General features: G+C 45.0%; 1 protein-coding gene across 9 annotated transcripts in view; it reads right to left on the minus strand.

The window, feature by feature from the left end:
- Window positions 1-21,381, minus strand: part of CEP112 (centrosomal protein 112) — a 303,426-nt gene that overhangs the window by 217,602 nt on the left and 64,443 nt on the right. For 8 of the 9 annotated variants that reach the window (XM_070480128.1, XM_070480127.1, XM_070480129.1 and 5 more), the window contains 5 exons: window positions 18,892-19,035; window positions 6,302-6,468; window positions 5,870-5,999; window positions 3,580-3,672; window positions 2,642-2,701 (listed from right to left, as the gene is read on the minus strand). In XM_070480128.1, the coding sequence (XP_070336229.1) occupies window positions 2,642-2,701; window positions 3,580-3,672; window positions 5,870-5,999; window positions 6,302-6,468; window positions 18,892-19,035 (594 nt within the window). The remainder of the gene's footprint in view (window positions 1-2,641; window positions 2,702-3,579; window positions 3,673-5,869; window positions 6,000-6,301; window positions 6,469-18,891; window positions 19,036-21,381) is intronic. The other variant, XM_070480125.1, reaches the window with a different exon arrangement.

Below are 21,381 nucleotides of genomic sequence, written 5' to 3' on the forward strand. Positions count from 1 at the left end.
CATGCTTAACATCTGTCCCGTGAACTTTCAGTAAACACCACCATCTTTTAACTCTCCAATGCCTGTTTGGAAAACAGGTAGTAGGTTATTTGTAGGAGGCAGGTGTTTCCTTGCTCGTAAAATCATTTAGCTTAACCATTTCCTGATTTAACAGATTAGGACACTTGGGCAAACAACGACATTGAGTTTTACTACCTATTATTTGTTTGATGTTCAGAGACCTTAGGAGCAGGCAGCAGCCAGCAGAGATCCATAAAGGCCATTCAGTAACGCGTGGGCTCCAACCAGGGGCGTCGACGCAACTGCTCCCCGGACCTCAAAGCAGCTGGCCGCCCTTGCGCTGCTCTCATCGGCAGGAGGAAGTGATGTCACTCGGACGGCATTTCCTCCTCCTGAACAGACACTCAGAACCTGGGTTTGCACGGTTACTGAGTGCGCACACCTGTAACACCGTCTAACCGGCAAACGCCCTGTGCACCCCTCTCTGCTCTCAGGCCACGAATCCCCGAGCAGGGTGAGGCTGGTGTCAGCCCTCGGAGGAAGCAGAGGGGATATTCACTGAGGGGGCACAAGGCAGCAGCGCCTCAAGGACTGAGATCACAGGTTTAATACAGAGAGAAGAACAGAGGGCAATTTAAAAGGGCAGATTGTGGAATTGAGTATAAAACAAAAAGCAACGCACTGAGCAACATTTTCTTCCAATACAAACACTGTTAGAACAAATGCGCTCCTTCTTCTTTACAGAAGGTGTTATTTTAAACACATACTCATTTGAAAAGACCCTGATGCTGGGAAGGATTGAAGGCGGGAGGAGAAGGGGATGACAGAGGATGAGATGGTTGGATGGCATCACTGACTCGATGGACATGAGTTTGAGTAAACTCCAGGAGTTGGTGATGGACAGGGAGGCCTGGCGTGCTACAGTCCATGGGGTCGCAAAGAGTTGGACACGACTGAGTGACTGAACTGAACTGTACTAGTTACTGTTACTTAAAAGCGAGGCCACTTGATAGCTCACAGACAGGGAAAGGCTGTGGTTACCAAGATGCCTGATTACATGACTGCGGTCCGCTCCCTAAAGTGACACAGACTAGGAGGGGAGGAATCGATCTCTAACACGGCTTCTTGTGTGCCCACCAGGCGGGGGGCTGGTCCCCAAACCCAGGTTCACTCAGTGGCTGCACGGCCAGAGAGGACAGCGGCAGGAGACTGCCTTCCAGCTCCATGCCTCCCAGCCCACAGCTGGATGCGGTGAACCGGTGTGGCCTCCTCCGGGCACCAGGGCTCCGGGGCCCACAGGGGCGCAGACGCCACCTCCCAGGAGGAGGGCTGCCAGCAGGGTAACAGAGCAGCAGGCCAGGGAGGGGTCCCCGTTGGACGGGGAGCCAGGTACCCGCCCACGGCACCAGCAAGGGACTAACAGGTATACCCACAGGTGTGGATGCCTCAGACGGTGGGCAGTGAGGCTTACGATAATACATGGTCTTCTTTGGGGAAGTCAAGTATTAATATTTATGAAGCTGCAAAGCTCTAAAGTGGAAACTAAAAAAAAAAAAAATTCCTTATTTCAGGGAAAGCAGTATTTCTTCCTCCTGCTCAGATATCATTTTGTAGGCATGAAGTATATTCAGTATCTTGCATTGAGCTGTATTAAAACTGCAGGGGAAAAATTTTTTTAGCAATAGGAAAACTTATTACACTTGGTCCATGCGCGTCTCAAGAAACCGAGGCCCCCGGAGAGCAAGCTGCACGGCCTGTCCCCTCAGCCCCTCCTCCACCCAGGGCCCAGAGAGACCACACTCCGGGAGGGCGCTGAACACACGTCCCAGGGGACGGTACACACACGTCAGACGTGATTTCATGGCATTTCAAGAACTTTGTGCCACACAATCTGTCTGATTAGCTGAGGGGGTAACCTTTTTCTCATTTTCCATTGTGTGTGTATTCTACAAGCGGATGAATTTGGTGGATGTTAGAACTGTAAATAATTAGAAAGCAGCAACAAAATCTCTGCTATCTCAACTACAGTTATAGAGCAAACAACAAATTCAAAACAGAAGTTCGAAAGTCACAGACCCTGTAGAACTCTATACTTTATCACTGAAGGTGTGAACGGGTGGCCATGGACACCCAGTTATCACTGATAACAAGGACGCCAACATGCATCTGCAGAAACAGTCACTACTCTAAATGACAGGAAATAATTACTAATCAACTTTTTTACTAATCAGTTGCAGTGACAATTCTTTCATTGACTTTATATTCTTTGGTTAATTATTTAGAGTTTTATTACACATATGATACAACAGAAAAAAATAACTCTCATCAATTATATCATATTTTTAAACTGGTAAAAACAAAATATAATTTCAAAGGGTTATTATGAGAGGTGAACATAATAATACTCTTCACTCATTAAATAAAACACAGAAGTGGTATATTAATGTTAACATAATTAAGAATCAAACTGAAGAAGCTGTTCATAAACATGAAAAATAAAGAAGCAAAATTTGATTACTGGCTAACTGAAATAAACCTAGAAATACAGTCTAGAACACATGGTTTTATAGAAATTAGCATGCACTCTTAACTGTCTCCTTTGCTATATAAGTGGCTTACAGCTTCCCACAAAATATATTACCTTTTTCTCAAAGGTGCGTTTTAAGTGACTTCTTTCCATTTGAAACTTATTTTCTTGATCCTGTGAATAATAAATATTTATCTTTATTATACTTAAAATCGCTTCTAGGGTCAATAAAATTAGTAATCTAATGAAACAAGTCAATCTCTTTGATGACAAACTTATTTGAGTTTTGCCTACCAGTGAGTGAGTCCTACCTGTCCAGTTTTCTAAAGCACAAACAGAAACATGAATAGCTTTCTGTTGGAGACCATAAAATGCCCATTAACTGAAGATGTTACTACTCTCAAAAGCACCTATGTTACAGTGAGAGAGACACTTTCCGACCCTTAGAATTAGGAGCCCACTTAACAATGATCAAATGACTCAATATGAAAATAAGGTGTTATATCACATATCAGGGTTTGGTACTTTTTGACCAAAAGAGAAAAAGAGAGGGTCTAAAAGGAGTGACAGAGGGGATTCCCTGGCTGTCTGGTGCTTGGGACGCCGTGCTTCCACTGCAGGCGGCACAGGCTCCACCTCTGGTCAGGAAACCAGGACGCTGCATCCGCTGGGCGCAGCCAAAAAAACAGACAGATGTATGCACAAGAGGAGTGAAAGAGAAAAACGGAGAGAGAGAGAGACTGTAAAGAGTGGCAGACAATAATTTAAAGAGGAAATTATTCTAAAATAATAGTTTATCTAAATAAGGTTTATTTTTCAAACTAATCTCATAAGAGTAGATCATCCAAGTTAAAATTGCTCTTCTTACTCTATCACATTAGCATCTACTTTTGTTAAAATAAATAAGATGAGAAATGATACAGTGCAATAAAAGAATCAGAAATGGTTACCTGCATTTCTGAGCTTTTTAACTGACACTCACTTATTCATATACACCCAGAAAAGGACGGGTGACTTTAAGCCATTGCTCTGTTTAAAAGCACGGGACTCACCTTGAGCTGCTGCTTTCTCTGAAGTTCTGATTCCTGTAATTGCTGCTTTAATTGACAGACGTTCTGTTCTAGCTCTTTAATCATACCAGATGCCTAAAGAGATTTCAGGAAAATAATAAAAAATGAAATTTTGATTTTTCTATCATTCCTCCAAACTTCCAGTTTAATAAATTCACCCTTTTTCTTCCTGAAGTTTCGATTAGAATTAAAATCATCTATAAATGTGAATTTTACAAAAATTTAAGTTAAAAAATCTTTGAAATGAAAATATAAATTAAATTCATAGTATTTAAAGTTATGAAAATACTGATATAAAAAGAATAGGTAAACAGAAAACTTTTTTAAACATTAATTTAAAAACCAAATCCATTGGAATAGTTATTAGGTTGGTGCAAAAGTAATTGCAGTTTTTTTGCATTGGTGCAATTTGCCATTTGATATTGGAACACATTCTAAATAAATGTGATGGTTATGTTATACATCATTTTAATGCACATTTTTTATTTTCTGGGGTTTCTTTTGCTAATGACTTATTACTTGCTGTTTATTTTATATTTATCTTAAACTACAGAAAAGATGTTAGACAAAAAGCAAATTCGAGTGATTTTATTATCTGAGTTCAAAATGAGTTATAAAGCAGCAGAGACAACTTGCACCATCAACACATTTGGCCCAGGAGCTGCTCACAAACGTGGAGCGCACTGGCGGTTCAGGAAATCTTACGAAGGAAGCGAGAGCCCTGAAGACGAAGAGCATGGTGGCCGGTCACCGGACGCTGCCAACGACACCTGAGAGCCATCATCGAAGCTGGTCCTCTCACAACTACACAAGAAGCTGCCAGAGAATTCAACGTCAGTCATCCTATGGTCATTGGCGTTTGAAACAAACTGGAAAGGTGGAAAAGCTCGGTCCGTGGGTCCCTCGCGAGCCGACCACAAATCAAAAAAGTCATAGTTCTGAAGTGTCTTGTCTTGTTCTGGGCAACAACAATGAACCATTTCTCAATCAGATTGTGATGTATGATTAAAAGTGGATTTTAATACAACTGGCGACGACCAGCTCAGTGGTTGGACCAAGAAGCTTCAAAGCACTTCCCACAGCCAAACTCGCACTAAAAAAAGTCCTTGTTTGGTGGTCTGCTGCCTGATTGATCCACTACAGCTTCCTGAATCCCTGCGAAACATTACATCTGAGAAATACGCTCAGCACATTGATGAGATGCACCGAAAACTGCAATGCCTGCAGCCAGCACTGGTCAGAACGGGCCCAATTCGCCACAACAATGCCGTACTGCACACCGCACAACCGACGCTTCAGAAGTTGAAAGAATTGAGCTATGAAGTTTTACCTCATCTGCCATTTTCGCCTCATCTCTCGCCAGCCGACTACCACTTCTTCAAGCATCTTTACAACTTTCTGCAGGGAAAATGCTTCCAGAATCAGGAGGAGGCAGAAAATGTTTTCTCAGAGTTCATCAAATCCCGAAGCACTGATTTTTATGCTTTGATTTTAAAGCTTTTATGCTTTGATTTTAGAGATTTTAAGCATTGATTTCAATAAGGGTAAACAAACATTCCTGGTTGGGAAAAATGTGTTGATTGTAATGGTTCCTATTTTGATTAATAAAGATGTGTTTGAGCCTAGTTATAATGATTTAAAATTCACAGTCTGAAACCATGATTATGTTTGCACCAACCTAATAATTCTTGACATATCAAGTAAGTAACCACAGCTATAGGATTTTCTTTGCATAAAGTTTCAATTATCTGACACAAAAGGGGGTGGGTGCCCTAAGGGAGTGTGTAGGCTCACAGACACGTGTGAGGGCAAGAAAACTAATGTATAACCAAGACCTCAAAATATTAATAATAGTATTAATTACTGGTATTATATTCAAAATATTAGCTCTATACATTATTAACAATATTATTAATTAATTAACTATTAACATAACAATGTATAGTTATATGAGTTACTCAAATAATAATGTTACTCAAATAGAGTTACTCAAAAATGTTGTTAAAACAACTGAACATCACTTCTTGGAGTTTTATGTTTCCTCTTTCAAAAACTTTAGTAATTAGTTTAGTTAAAAGGGTTAATTTATAGCAGATTTTAATTTATTAAGTATTTATGTTGTGCTATATATTAGACATTTAGCATTAAATTAAGCAAAGGAGACTCATTTACGCGCCAGATAGTGAGCTTCCACCGGGCACTTCTGGTTCTGTGCTGAGTGAAGGGAATAACGACTCTGACTGGCTATAGCTATCATCAGCACCTACAATACCTTAGAAGCAGAAAGAGCGTGTTCCTTTTTCAGAAGGTTGACATCAGCATCATACTTGGTTTGTAATAGTTTCAGGTTTTGCTCATAATCACTGATGAGATGGTCTTTCTCTTTATGCAGTGTGTTGCGCCTAAAAGCAACCAGAGAATAAAATACACTTCCAATGTATTCATAATCAACCTCTAAAATGGAATCTTTTAGCCAGTCAAATCCAAATGCATTATCTTTCAATACATCAAATAAGTAAGCATATTTTTATCAAGTGTTTTTAAACAGTATGCCTCTTACATTCAATGGTACTTAAAAAATTTAACAAACAGCAGTATTTAGAATGGAAACCTTCCAAGGTTAAATGCACAAGTTTTTAATTTTACCAGATAACTTACAGAGTTAATGTCAGTTTTTTATAGCCACACCTGAGAGCTGTCTGACCTCAGACAATACCTTGCCTTTACTTCTTGTAATTCATTACATGTTATCTGGTAACATCTCTCCAGTTCCAGTTTTTCTTGAATTAATTTTTGTTTCTGTAAATTACTGTTCTCCGCTTCTCCAGTCAGCTGCTGGACACGGGACTCCAGTTCTTTGATCATCTGGTTCTGAAAGAATAGGTCATTGTTCAGAAAGCCTCTGACTTTATAGCAATTCTGCATCATTAAGTAACCTCAAGAAAAATGCAAGGGATTAGAGATAAGAATACAAAAAAATGTACCATAAATCATACTAATAAAAACCAAATCAACCTCTAAATTAACTGTCTTTTAAAAAAAAAAGGAAAAAAAATTTTAAAAAAATTAAAAATTTTAAAAAAAGGAGCGCTTTCTACCATGAAACACAGGCTAACGTGTTTGTACGCTTTTAGCCTCTAATTCGTTCAATGAGTGGGTATTCCTTCGCTGAACAGCACCATTCTGATCCCGGGTATGAGCTTAAGTGCATGCATGCTAAGTCGCTTCACTCATGTCCAACTACCTGCAACCCTGTGAACTGTAGCCTGCCAGGCTCCTCTGTCCATGGGATTCTCTAGGCAAGATTACTGGAGTGGGTTGACATTTCCTTCTCCAGGAGCTCTTTCTGACTCAGGGATCCAACCCACATTTCTTACATCTACTGCACTGGCTAGAGGGTTCTTTACCGTGAGCGTGACCCATGAAGCCCACTATTCACATCAGCACCTCCCAAAAAAGTCTGACAAAATATGTACAAGAGCTATATGTGGTAAACTACAAACCTCTGAGGAAAGAATGAGAAAAATCAAAGAACTAAATAAATGGAGAGATAGTCCATGTTCATGGATAGGAAGACTCTGTAATGCAATGTTGGTTATTCCCAATTTGATCTATAGATTTAATGCAACACCAATTAAAATCCCAGAAAATTATTTTATGGATATGGATAAACTCCTCTTAAAAGTTTACATGGAGAGACAAAAGGAACAAAATACCCAATGCAAAACTGAAAGAGAAGAACACAGTTGGAAGACTGACACTGCCTACTTCAAGACTTACTATAAGACACAGTAATCAAAGCCCTGTGGCCTGTCAAAAGAAAAGACAACCAGATCAGTGGAAGAGAACAGAGAGGCCAGAAAGAGACCCCCATAAACACAGTCTGGTTTTTGACAGAGGAACAAAAGCAGCACAATGGAGCAAAGACACTGTCTTCAGCAAATGGTCCTGGAACAACTGGACAAGCAATGCAAACAAACAAACAAAGAATCTAGACACAGATCTTAGAAACTAACTCAAAAGACATCACAGACCTAAATGCAAAACCACAAAAATCCTAGAAAATAACATAGGAAAAACCTAAACTGTCTTAAGTTTGGCAAGGACTTTTTAGATACAATATTCATGGCACAATGCATTAAAGAAACAATTGATAAATTGGACTTTATTAAGATTAAAATTTTCTACTCCACAAAAGACAGTGTTTATTAAGAGAATCAGAACATAAGTCATAAATGGGGAAAAAATACTTGCAAAAGACACATCTGATGAAGGATTGTTATCCAAAATATACAAAGAACTCTTAAGACTCAACAATAATATAAACCTAATTTAAAAATGTGTTAAAGACTTAGACACTCCACCAGAGAAGATATACAGCTGATGATAAGCGTAGGAGAGGATGTCATATTACATGTCACCATATAGCATGGAAATGCAGATTAAAACAGCAATGAGACATCACTCTGCACCCATCAGAACACTGACAACAAATGCTGACAAGGGTTTGGAGCAAAAGGAACTCTCATTAACTACTGGAAGGAATGCAAAGTAGCACATCCAGCCTGGAAGGCAGCTTAGCAGGTTCTTAGAAAACACACTCTTTTCATAGAATCCAGGAATCATGCTGCTTGGTATTTGCCCAAATGAGTTAAAAATTTGTGTCCATATGAAAACCTGCACGCACGGACGCTTACAGCAGCTTTGTGCTCGTAACTGGCAAAAAGCAACGATGACGCCCTTGAGGAGAAGAATGGATAAACTGCAGTGCGTGCAGAGGACGGGACAGTGCCCAGCACTAAGGGGAAATGAGCTCTGACCATCAGGAGGCACAGAGGAGACCTACGTGCATATTAATAAGCAGAAGAAACCAACTGGAAAAGTCTACATATTGTACGGCTCCAATGACATGATTTTCTGGAGACGACTGCCAGGGGCTGGGCGAGGGGAAAGATGAGTAGGCGGAGACAGGGGATTTTTAGGGCAGTGGAAACACTATGTCTAATACCATAAGGTTAGGTCAATCCGTGGCATTATGCATTTGTCCAAGTCCACAGAACATACAACTGCGAGACCCAACTCTGACGTAAGAGACGGCCTCTGGGTGATGGTGCACTCTGGTGGGGGTGTCCGTGGTGGTGGGCTCTGCTCGTCAGCAGAAGGGACAGGGCTTATGGGAATCTACCTTCCTCCTCAATTCTGCTGTGAATAAAACAGCTCTAAAAAAACTAAGTCTACAGAAACCAGGCCCTAGAACCATTCCCTTTACCACGATTCGACTCATTTTCTCAGGCTCAAACTGATTTTGGAAATAAATTTTCTGTATAATGTCCATCCTAATTCCAACATACAAAGATCAAACTGTCAAAGACTTTTACCCTGAGAGTCCCTTAGCAATTAATTCAAATAATCTGTATGCTTAGCACAGGCGATAGATAATAAATGAACAGACCATAACGGGCCAAAACAATCTGGTTGGCACTGCCTGAGGACACGAGGTCAGAGAGCCCCGGGGCCGTGCCAACAGAACAGTCACCAGAGGGAAGCGCAGGACAGGAAGCGACGAGAGGACTCGGGCAGAGAAACGGCAGGCAGCCAGGCCCACGGGAGAGGCCAGGAGAGAGGGATGAGAGAGACAGCAGCGGAGCGGAGCCAAAACAGGCAGGCTTAACACGAGGACAGGACGGGCCTGACTCGAGGCCCCACGCACTGGGCGCCTGCGCAACACCTGGCTGGCGACTCCTGCTTGGCCTCTGGTGCGAGGGTGCTGTTAAAGGCATCCCTGTGATACAGCCAGCGTCACAAGAACTGAAAACTGGCTTCTGTATTAAGATCTGCATTTACTGGACAGATACTTCTGCATACGCTGGTGCACACTCTGATTCAAGAAGCAAAATGTATGGTCACAGTTGTTCACTTTACTATTTGTATTTACTATATTTACTTTTAAAAGCATTTTCTTAACACACTGTGGATTAGACAAAATAAAGCAAACATAAAGTATCAATAAACAAAAAGAATGTTAAAACTCATGTCAGGGGAAACCCTACAGACATATATGAAACACCTTAACAACATTTGGCCAAAATAATGTTTGGTTTTTTTCTAATGAATACAAAGACCCGAGGGGACACAAAATAGTGGAAACCTCAAAATGGGGCCAAAAGTTACAAAGATAAAAAGATGCTGATGTCCAGCCATATTTTTCAGGCTGTAACAAACAGTGGGGAAGGGGGGTTCCAGGCTTTTTAACTGACTACAGAATCAGACAGGAACAGACAGATTACCTTGGGCACAAAGAATACGTTCCCACACTGTGGCCTCAGAGGGGGCGCTCGGAACAGGAGGCTGGAGTTTGTGAATGGGCATGGCTTGCAGACAGAAGTTACAGTGGGCATTAGGTTAGCAACCCCAGGTCTCAGTCGCGGGCACACAAGACAACCTGCACCTGTGGGACACGGGACAAGAGGAGGCCGGGGGAGCGGCCAGCAGGCCACTGGAAGGACCTGGAGTGAGGCAACAATGGCCTGAGCTGAGTGGTAGCTGCGGAAACAGGAGGGGGCGGAGGAGCTCCAAGCAGACTCCCAGAGAAGCAAACACTGTGATCAAGTAAAACACTATCTGCAGGAAACGAGAAGCAGCAAAAATCATAGATATCTCAGTTCCAAAACCAAACACTCCAAGAGAAATGGCACGTTGGGAATTCAGAGGAAGGTTGTGAAAGGGCATTATTTTGTGAGGAAATACAGACAATATTTTCAGCAAGTTAAGTACTAGGAAATTATAAAATATCTGATGAGCTTTCAATGATATAACCAATAGACAGAATAAGAAATGCTAGAATTTTACATACAAACTTTGTGTGAAATCCTATAGGAGTCAAAAATTAGAAAGGATTAGTAATCAGCAACTATTTATAGAGTCCAAAGTTTAATTCCTATGGAAAAAGGAGCAACACATTTTACTTCATCAAATTCTTCTTGAAATATATATACAAAATGCACAAATCTTAAACATATATCTTGATAATTTGTTACTTGGAAACAGCCATGAACCAGTGGTGGTGGTGGTGATTTAGTCACCAAGTTGGTCCAAGCCTGTGGCCCTGTGCCTGAGAGCCGGCCCCGCCCCGGGGGTTCCCAGGCAGGAACACTGGAGTGGGCGGTTCCTTCTCCGGGGCATCTTCCGCACCCAGGGACAAGCTTGTGTCTCCGGTATGGCAAGTGGACTCTTCACCAGGGAAGCCACGCCATGAGCCAGTACAAGACGTCAGCGCAGGGGCTGCTCAGATGCCTCGCTGCTCATGCTCCACAAAGAGATAGCCGCTATTCCGATGTCTATCACAAAGAAGCGTGGTCTTTTGCTGAACTTTCTGTAAATAAATTCACAGTATGTGCCCTTTTGGGCCAGGCATATCACCCGTCTGTGAGAGCTGTCATCCATGACATGGGTTACAGTAGTATTTTCAGTGCTATATTCACTGCTCCATTGTGGAATACACCTAAAATAATCTATCCATTTTACTGACTGATTGTTTGTTTTCAGTGTTCGGTTATTAATAATAATGCTGCTATAAACATTTTCACACATGTTTCATGGTGCACATATTCACCCGTTTCTTTTGGTTGGACATTCTATAGTGAAAATGCTCAGTCATAAGTGATCTGAAAACTATGACCAGGCAAAAACTTGAAAGCGAATGTCTGTAACAGCCAAATGTTTGTAACTGCCAAAAGTAGATGCGACCATGATGTCCTTCAATAGGGACGTGAATAAACAATGTTAATCCATATAATTGAATATTATTCAGCAATAAAAAGAAATGAGCTATAAAGCCATAAAAAGACATGAAGAAACCATAAATGTATAATTTTTAATGAAAGAAGCCAGTCTGAAAAGGCTACATACTGTATGATTCCAATTATATGATATTTTGGAAAAGAAGTTATGCAAAAAACGATGTTTTACAGACAGTTAAGGTGATCAGTGGTTGCCAGAGATCCTAGAGAGAGGGGCAAGGGAAGAACAGGATGAAGCATGTGTGAATTCAAGACAGTGAAAACGCTATGTATAAAACCATAATGGTATATACGCGACTAGATATATTTGTCAAAACCCACGGAATTTTAAAGCACAAAGGATGAGCTTTATGCAAACTTAAAAAAATAATTTAGTAGTTCGAGGATCCCAGGAAGAAATACAGGCTGTGAAAAGAGAACCTTGTTATATCACAAATATGTAAAAAACCTCACTGAAGGGGTGGCAGGAAGGCTGAGGACCTGAGACCAGATGCGGCAAGAACCGCACATGTGCCCCGTGCTGATCGGCAGGCCTGGTCCCCCAGGGACATGGATCAACAACCCTGAGTATCCCATGTCTGCACCAAGTGAACAGTCAGAAAGCGAACGGAGGATGATGCAGGCCAAGCTCCCACTGTCAGACTGACAGCTTATGGAAGAGAGGAAAAGGCTAGACTACCCCGTGCGGTAAAGGTTCAGGGTTACAGACACCAGGGAGAGATTACGCTTAGCTTAACACAGATGCAGTTGGTTACAGATACTAAGGTTCACAAATGTGCCTATACACACAGGCTTGTACACACACAAACACTGGTGAGAGGACAGGAAAGAAACGACACCCCCTCAGTCACGGGCACCCCTGGAAAGCAGACCTCGGTCTCTAACACCATTCTCCACGTCCTCCACATTGCTGGGGGGGTGGTGGGGTCAGAGTGCCCAGGGGCCTCCTGGAGAATCTCCCAATGGCTGAAGCCAGAGCAACTTAAGCGACATGAGGAAGGAATACGGGATTACACCCAGAACATAAATAATATCCACACTGACAAAAGTGAATTGCTCAATAAATTAACAAATGAGGGAGACGAGACAGATTCCCCTGTAGAGAAACTCCCGATAATTCAGAGTCCCCTCCCCTGAGTATAGAGAGTACACCGCGCACTCCTTACGCACAGACTCCTCACGGGAACTTTCCTCCGGAGAGGACAGTGTGGAAAGGCGGGAGGCCACCCTCACGGGGGAGAACCCAGCACACACCACCGCAGCCAGGTGCCCAGGGCTAACGTCCACAGGGGTGGCCATGAGCAGCGTGTGCCCCTGATGTGATATGGAGAGCAGCACCTGACCTCCATGACCTACTGTGTCAGCCCACAGCCCCATCTTCTCATGAGAAGAATAGGAGGCGGGGTATCCTACAGTATTCCTGACCAGTCCTCTGCAAAACTGCTCGGGTCATGAGACACGGGGGCGTCTGAGACACTCACAGCCCAAAGGAGCCTAAGGAGAAAACAGAAGGTGGTGTCTGGATGAGATCCTGGGAAAAAAGAAGGACATGAGGGAAAAGAGAAGGAAAGCTGAACAAACTATGGACTTTGGTTTATTAACGCGTCCTGCTGATTTGCTGCCTGTAACAAGCATACCAAAATAACATAAGATGTCACAAAGAGGGAGCTGGGTGTGGGGTACATGGGAACTCTGTACCATCCTCTCAAACTTCCTGTAAATCTAAAACCCTCTAAAAAATAAAATCTATTTGTTTAAAAGGCAATCCTATTCAAAATAATCAACTGATGCTATTCAGGAGATTCTTCTTTAACATTGTGAGGCTGGAAGAGAAATGCTGATGGCAACTATGAAATGATGAACCCCAGCCAAGCCGGAGAGTGACGCGATGCTCTCCGATTCACGTTCGCCACCAGCGGTGGTGGTTAACTGTACGTGGTCGACACAACGCTTTACGTCTCTAAGGCCTGTGATACTCTTAAACTCGATTTAGGTCCATGAATAGAACTTGGAGTGTCAGGGGCTTTGAATGGAAAAACACAGCTCATCTCTATTTCCAGTCCCCTGACAGACTCTCAGCATTTCCCTTCAACTATGAGTACAGTCAGCCACCAATGAAGAATTAGCAATGCCTGTGAACAACGGAAATCACAGGCAGTTTACAGACCATATAGTGTGGGATAATCTCTAATATTGTTTCAGTCAGTTCAGTCACTCAGTCGTGTCTGACTCCTTGCAACCCCATGGACTGCAGCACGCCAGGCTTCCCTGTCCTTCACCAACTCCCGGAGATTGCTCAAACTCATGTTCATCAAGTCGGTGATGCCATCCAACCATCTTATCTGTCATCCCCTTCTCCTCCTGCCCTCAATCTTGCCCAGCATCAGGGTCTTCTCCAACGAGTCAGCTCTTCACATCAGGTGACCAAAGTATTGAAGTTTCAGTTTCAGCATCAGTCCTTCCAATGAATATTCAGGACCGATTTCCTTTAGGATGGACTGGTTGGATCTCCTTGCAGTCCAAGGGACTCTCAAGAGTCTCCTCCAACACCACAGTTCAAAAGCATCGATTCTTCTGCACTCAGCTTTCTAATACTGTTTACCCTCATTGTTATTCATAAGTTACTACACTTATTAGGCCCACTGCTCAATCATATTTATTGCGTTTGTTTAGAAGCATATGTATTACTTTATCATGACTCTGATTTATTAATATTTTGATGACTGTAACTATAATTTCTTTGTCATCTTATATAATTTTATTAAATTGTCAAATATTATGCGGAGAGGAATGTATAAACTTCACAAGATTGCCAGTGGCATCTGTGATAAAGAGAGGGGTAAAGAATTCCACTAAGAAAGCCTAAAATCTCAATAAAACCACTCACAGACTCTGTGTGTCTCAACCCCTGATGTGAAGAGAGCCCTACACTTTACAGCTGTCACCTCCCCAAGCATCTAAGAACACTGCTACCGTTTTCATATTTATAAGTTGTAACACGTCGTTCTGAAAATCCAGTGTTTCCATGTTTAATTGTTGGTTTCACACAAGGAGACCCCCTCCAATACCAAGAGACATAGGTCTAATCATCTGTAAAAATGCCTGCTTACAAAAAAATGGAACGGGGAAAAAATAAGACCCAATTAAAAAAAGAAGAGCGCTTGAAAGAACAAAGCCCAGGAACTAATTCTCACTGACAGTCTCGTCTTTCATCTGAAGCCGCGCCTTGAACTCTACCTTGTTTAATTATTAAGTCAGGAGCGGCTCAGCAAGATCTGTCTAGTTCTGATGATTCTTAAATTCAACCCCGCTGACAGACCCTGTCCATTCTTCTCTATATTCTACTGTTGCCTAATGACAAGGTCTGAATGCTAATTTTTAAATTCAACTTTCATTAAAAATAGAAAGCAGTTTCTCTAAGAGTAACCTCTTGGTCCCAAAGTATGACTTTAGTTTACACTACAAATTTATAAAAATTAAAAATTCCAATGTGAAAGCTATTACTCTCTAATGTTATCTAACTAATGAAAAATAACAGTGCAGTAAACATTGTAGGCAATTAATATGTTTCATAAACTTCAACCCTACCATTACTTAATATATTCATGTTTATGAAAATTTAGGAGGCTGAGATGACAAAAATGTATTTCAGATATAAATCTGGCTTTTGCTCACAGCCTTGAATGTCATCCTTGTGCTGATTCCCCAGAAAACAGACCCCTGATCTTGCTGAGGAGAGCTGGTCCATGTCGGGCGTCCCCGCCCCACCAGGGAGCAGCCCGGCAGTGGCAGTGCTCGCCCTCCGCAGACCCCAGGCCCAGCCGCCTGTCCCCCGAACCGCGCCCATGGCCCTGGGTCCCCAGCGCCCCTGAGTCCGTTCTCGGAGCCCACAGTTTGTTCTCTGCACAGAGCAAGACAGACACATTAAGAGTAACATTCACATGGAACCACTCTGATGTGCTCAATCCACTACAAATGCAATGCAAGATGCCAAAAATTCACGGAATTGTATGCTTTAAAACAGATGAATCTTACAATATACTAATTATAATCATATACCAATAAAGCTGTTTGGTTTTTTTTTAAAGGATCGATCACGAGGTTTTCCCTGATCTGTGCCCTGACGAATTCTCCTTCCACCTTGCTCTCTGCTCACAGGGCCCCGTCCCTGCTGCCGTCGGCTGGGGTGTCCCAGCTTTGGGATTTCTGCACTGGCTGTTCCTTCTGCCTGAACTTCTGGAGATGGTGGAGCACCACGAGGAGGTGAATGCGTGGGAAAGCGTGGCCCTAAGACGGTGCCCAAGTGAAGACACAGGCAGCTTCAAAAATCAGCAAATATCTTTGATTTTTATGTGTTAAGTGTCACTCCAGTGTTGCCAAATGTGAGTATTTGGGGTATTATTTGATCCCTTTGTGTTTTTCATTTTTCTTTAATTCCGAGAAATCAATTTACATTATTTCTTCAAAAAGATCTATCCTTCTTACTCCGTGGTTCCATTCCATGTATCTGCCTCCTTGCACTTTCTTCCGAGACTCTGCTCCTAGGATAGTTTCCATTCTGATCTTGGTGGTGGTGGCTGTGTTTTAGTTGCTAAGTTGTGTCCGATTCCTGCGACCATATGGACTAGGAACCTACCAGGCTCCTCTGTCCATGGAACTCTCCAGGCAAGAATACTGGAGTGGGTTGCCATTTCCTTCTCCAGGGGATCTTCCCGACCCAAACTGAATCCAGGTCTCCTGCATTGCGGCAGATTCTTTACCGACTGAGCTACAGGGAAGCCCATTCTGATCTTGCTGCTGCTGCTGCTAAGTCGCTTCAGTCGTGTCCGACTGCGCGACCCCACAGACGGCAGCCCACCAGGCTCCCCCGTCCCTGGGATTCTCCAGGCAAGAACACCGGGGTGGGTTGCCATTTCCTTCTCCAATGCATGAGAGTGAAAAGTAAAGTGAAGTCGCTCAGTCGTGTCCGACTCGTAGCGACCCCATGGACTGCAGCCCACCAGGCTCCTCCAACCATGGGATTTTCCAGGCAAGTGTACTGGAGTGGGGTGCCATTTCTTTCTCCAATTCTAATCTTACTTATTTAATTTTTTAGTAGACTTCCTTCTGCTGTATTTATTGTATTGTTTCTAACTGTATCTATTACACTTTTTATTTTAATTCTTATTTTTCATATCCAGCATTATCATTGGGAAATATTCTAAAATGGACAGACATGACAACAAGGCTAGAGGGACTCCCTGGTGAACCAGCAGTCAGGACTCTGCCTCCCAGAGTGGGGGCCCGAGTTTGACGCCTGGTCAGGGAAATAGACCCTACATGCTGCAACTAAGGATTCTGCAATCTGAAGGTTTGGCACAGCCAAATCATATAAAATTTTAGAAGTTTTGTTATGGGACATTTCAAACATACACCAAAGGAGGAGGAATCGTATAATAAACCCACTATATTCTTCACCCCAACTCCACATCTAGCTGATTCTTAAACTGTCTAGCACTCTACCTGCTGAAGTCCCAAATGCACCCCCTCCTCCAGAGGTGACAGTAGGACAGGCCCTGGGCCCTGGAAGATCTACATGGAACTGTTTGCTGCTTAGGTTCCTTCCAGGCCGACTCAGGGTTCTGCTTTCTTGACCCGGCTGGCTCGGTGTCAGCCCACCCCTCGCCTGGCCCAACCCCAGACCGTCACCGCTCTCCCCTCCATCCCACTGGTCAACGGCTGCGTCTCTGTGGGAGGGAACGGAGGCACACGTTGCGCTCAGCCTGCTGTCTTCAAGCAAATGCCCACTAACTTCCTGAACTGAGTACCTCCTTGTGTATACAGGTCTCCTGATTATTGTTCCTGAATGTCACAACTATCTGTTGAGCACTTCCTACATCACATAACTCAGGGATCCTGACATATCTAACATTCCCAGCAACGCACATTGCACTGCGCTGCTGCTGCGACCCCGCCGACGGATGAGGACACTGAGCGCCGCAAGGGCTGGCCGCTAAGGACCTGGGACTGGAGCCCGAGACCTGCAGCCCCGCTCCGCATCACTGTGGGTGCCGCGTCCCCCTCCTTCCGCCCTCTGAAGCGGGCCCTGCAGCTAGTCTGGGGTCTCCAGGACATGCCTAGGTAACAGACTCTGGCTCAGACTCCACAGCTTTAAATCCAAGGAGGCACTCTGGAAAAGCCAGAAGACTGAGGGGGCTCAGTGGCCAGGGGACCGCGCTCATGCTGAGGATTCAGGGTCTACACGCCACGAGGTCAGATCACGTGTCAGGAACAAGGAGGATGAGGTGCACTGCCTCAGACATGAGGCCCCGGGTCCAGGCACCCTCAGCCCACCTTCTCCAGGCTTCCGTAATTCAGGAAGGCAGCTGAGCCTCTCAAGGCTGAAGACCCACCTCTGCAAGCAGAGACTCAGCAAAGGGCTCAGGGGGCCCTCCATCCTTGCTAGGAGGACACACCTGCTCTCCTGCTGTGTACGCTGGTGCCCCCCCCCCCGAATCCTCAGGACGGGACTCTGGGCTTACCCACAGCGCATCTGTGTCTGCTCCCTCAGTCAAGACAGAGCGACTAAGAAAGACCACCTTCCACCAGCCACACGACTCCACCTCCCGATCTGACCGTCTTCACACAGGCATTACAGCCACACTGCTCCACCTGCTGACGTTACTGTCTTCCCACGGCATTACAGCCACATTACTCCACCTCCCGATCTGACTGTCTTCCCATGGGATTACAGCCACACTGCTTCACCTCCTGATCTGACCGTCTTCCCACGGGCATTACAGACACACTGCTCCACCTCCTGATCTGACCGTCTTCCCATGGGCATTACAGCCACACTGTTCCACCTCCTGATCTGACCGTCTTCCCATGGGCATTACAGCCACATTACTCCACCTCCCAATCTGACCATCTTCCCATGGGATTACAGCCACACTGCTCCACCTCCTGATCTGACCGTCTTCCCATGGGCATTACAGCCACACTGCTCCACCTCCAGATCTGACCGTCTTCCCACGGGCATTACAGCCACACTGCTCCACCTCCTGATCTGACTGTCTTCACATGGGCATTACAGCCACACTGCTCCACCTCCTGATCTGACTGTCTTCACACGGGCATTACACATTCCCAGAAAAACAATCACGTCTTCAGTCAAAAAGACTGAAACAAATAAATAAAACAGAAAGGAAAAAAGTAAAGAAGTTATCTCTAGGCTGAAAGTCAGTGGAAAAAAAGGAGAAAGGTTTATAAAGCTTTGGTGGGGTAGAAAAAAAATAAAAAAGAAGTGACAACAAACGATCCCCAGGGAAATCCCATGGCCACTGGAAGAGGCCGCACACTGCCACATGTAAGCCTGTGCTGGGAAGGAAGGCAAGTGGTTTTAACTCCACAACACACTTGCCTTGCACTGCATGCTCTGGAAGCGGGGAGGCATGAGGACAGGGAGGTGAAGAGGACAGCTCATAAAGCGACAAGACAAGGAAAGAAGACGTACTGTGGACTGCATCTGCGCCACGTATTCACCCTCCATTTTGTTCAGCCGCACGTTTGTGTCCTCGAGCAATTCTTGAATATTTTCCGTGTGTTGCTTCTGAAGTTCAAACTTTTCCTTTTCCATTTCTGCTACAGCGTTGTGGAGCTACAGAGGAGAAGAACTGACTCTTTCAATACTGTTACAGAATGGACTATTTTGTAATTCAGAAAAAAACCTTCCCTATATTTCTCTATTTATTTATATGGTGACCTGAACAACAAAAGATATAAAATATTCCTGAAAAGAGCATGATTAAGAAAAAATGTTTTGTTTATTTTCCTGAATTGAAAGTTTTATTGGATAAACAAATATTAAAGGGGATGATCCACCTCAGGAAGAAATAGTAAATAAATCAGATAACACAATGCATCAGGTAAACAGCACCAGAATCAGCCTCATATCAGAAAACAAAGGTATTTATAATACTGCTATCAATTAAGATTGCTATCTCACAGAATTTTCATCTTATTTGCATGAAACCTTGCACAAGAGTAATGTTCAAAATGCTTTATCCTTCAACCTGACTCCCAACAAGAAACTATTTTTATCCACTCCATAAACTATACTAAGTGGACACAAAGGTGGCATGTGTCAACCAAAGCCAGCTCTCGGGAGAGCTGCACGCTCCATGTCTTTGTGCACACTGGCCGTCTGAACGAGGACTGTGCACATATGCTGAAGTCGGTGAGATGCTGAAATAGAGATGCAACTAAGGTAAGGAAACCAATTTTCAGTGGGCAGCCTCTAAGGAAGTGTAAAACCCAGGTGACAAGCCTTGTGGGCATTTGTCCACCCGTCTTCACAGGCGGGGAATTCGGAGCTAGTGCCTGCTGTCCACCCGTCCTCACGGGCGGGGAATTCGGAGTCTAGTGCCTGCTGTCCACCCGTCCTCACGGGCGGGGAATTCGGAGTCTAGTGCCTGCTGTCCACCCGTCCTCACAGGCGGGGAATTCGGAGTCTAGTGCCTGCTGGTCACCCATCTTCACGGGCAGGGAATTCAGAGTCTAGTGCCTGCTGTCCACCTGTCTTCACGGGCGGGGAATTCGGAGTCTAGTTCCTGCTAGTCACCCGTCTTCATGGGCGGGGAATTCGGAGTCTAGTGCCTGCTGTCCACCCATCTTCACGGGCGGGGAATTCGGAGTCTAGTTCCTGCTGGTCACCCGTCTTCATGGGCGGGGAATTCGGAGTCTTGTGCCTGCTGTCCACCCGTCCTCACAGGCGGGGAATTCGGAGTCTAGTGCCTGTTGGTCACCCGTCTTCACGGGCAGGGAATTCAGAGTCTAGTGCCTGCTGTCCACCTGTCTTCATGGGCGGGGAATTCGGAGTCTAGTGCCTGCTGGTCACCCGTCTTCACGGGCGGGGAATTTGGAGTCTAGTGCCTGCTGTCCACCCGTCCTCACGGGCGGGGAATTCGGAGTCTAGTGCCTGCTGTCCACCCGTCCTCACAGGCGGGGAATTCGGAGTCTAGTGCCTGCTGTCCACCCATCTTCACGGGCGGGGAATTCGGAGTCTAGTTCCTGCTGGTCACCCGTCTTCATGGGCGGGGAATTCGGAGTCTAGTGCCTGCTGTCCACCCATCTTCACGGGCGGGGAATTCGGAGTCTAGTTCCTGCTGGTCACCCGTCTTCATGGGCGGGGAATTCGGAGTCTAGTGCCTGCTGTCCACCCGTCCTCACGGGCGGGGAATTCGGAGTCTAGTGCCTGCTGTCCACCCATCTTCACGGGCGGGGAATTCGGAGTCTAGTGCCTGCTGTCCACCCGTCCTCACGGGCGGGGAATTCGGAGTCTAGTGCCTGCTGGTCACCCGTCCTCACGGGCGGGGAATTTGGAGTCTAGTGCCTGCTGGTCACCCGTCCTCACGGGTGGGGAATTCGGAGTCTAGTGCCTGCTGGTCACCCGTCTTCACGGGCGGGGAATTCGGAGTCTAGTTCCTGCTGTCCACCCGTCCTCACGGGTGGGAAATTCGGAGTCTAGTGCCTGCTGGTCACCCGTCTTCACGGGCGGGGAATTCGGAGTCTAGTGCCTGCTGTCACCCGTCTTCACGGGCGGGGAATTCGGAGTCTAGTGACTGCTGTCACCCGTCTTCACGGGCGGGGAATTCGGAGTCTAGTGCCTGCTGGTCACCCGTCCTCACGGGCAGGGAATTCGGAGTCTAGTGCCTGCTGGTCACCTGTCTTCACGGGCGGGGAATTTGGAGTCTAGTGCCTGCTGTCCACCCGTCTTCACGGGCGGGGAATTCGGAGTCTAGTGCCTGCTGGTCACCCGTCCTCATGGGCGGGGAATTCGGAGTCTAGTGCCTGCTGGTCACCTGTCTTCACGGGCGGGGAATTCGGAGTCTAGTGCCTGCTGTCCACCCGTCTTCACGGGCAGGGAATTCGGAGTCTAGTGCCTGCTGTCCACCCGTCTTCACGGGCGGGGAATTCGGAGTCTAGTGCCTGCTGTCCACCCGTC

Source organism: Odocoileus virginianus, chromosome 17, assembly GCF_023699985.2.
Source record: "Odocoileus virginianus isolate 20LAN1187 ecotype Illinois chromosome 17, Ovbor_1.2, whole genome shotgun sequence".
Taxonomy (NCBI): domain Eukaryota; kingdom Metazoa; phylum Chordata; class Mammalia; order Artiodactyla; family Cervidae; genus Odocoileus; species Odocoileus virginianus.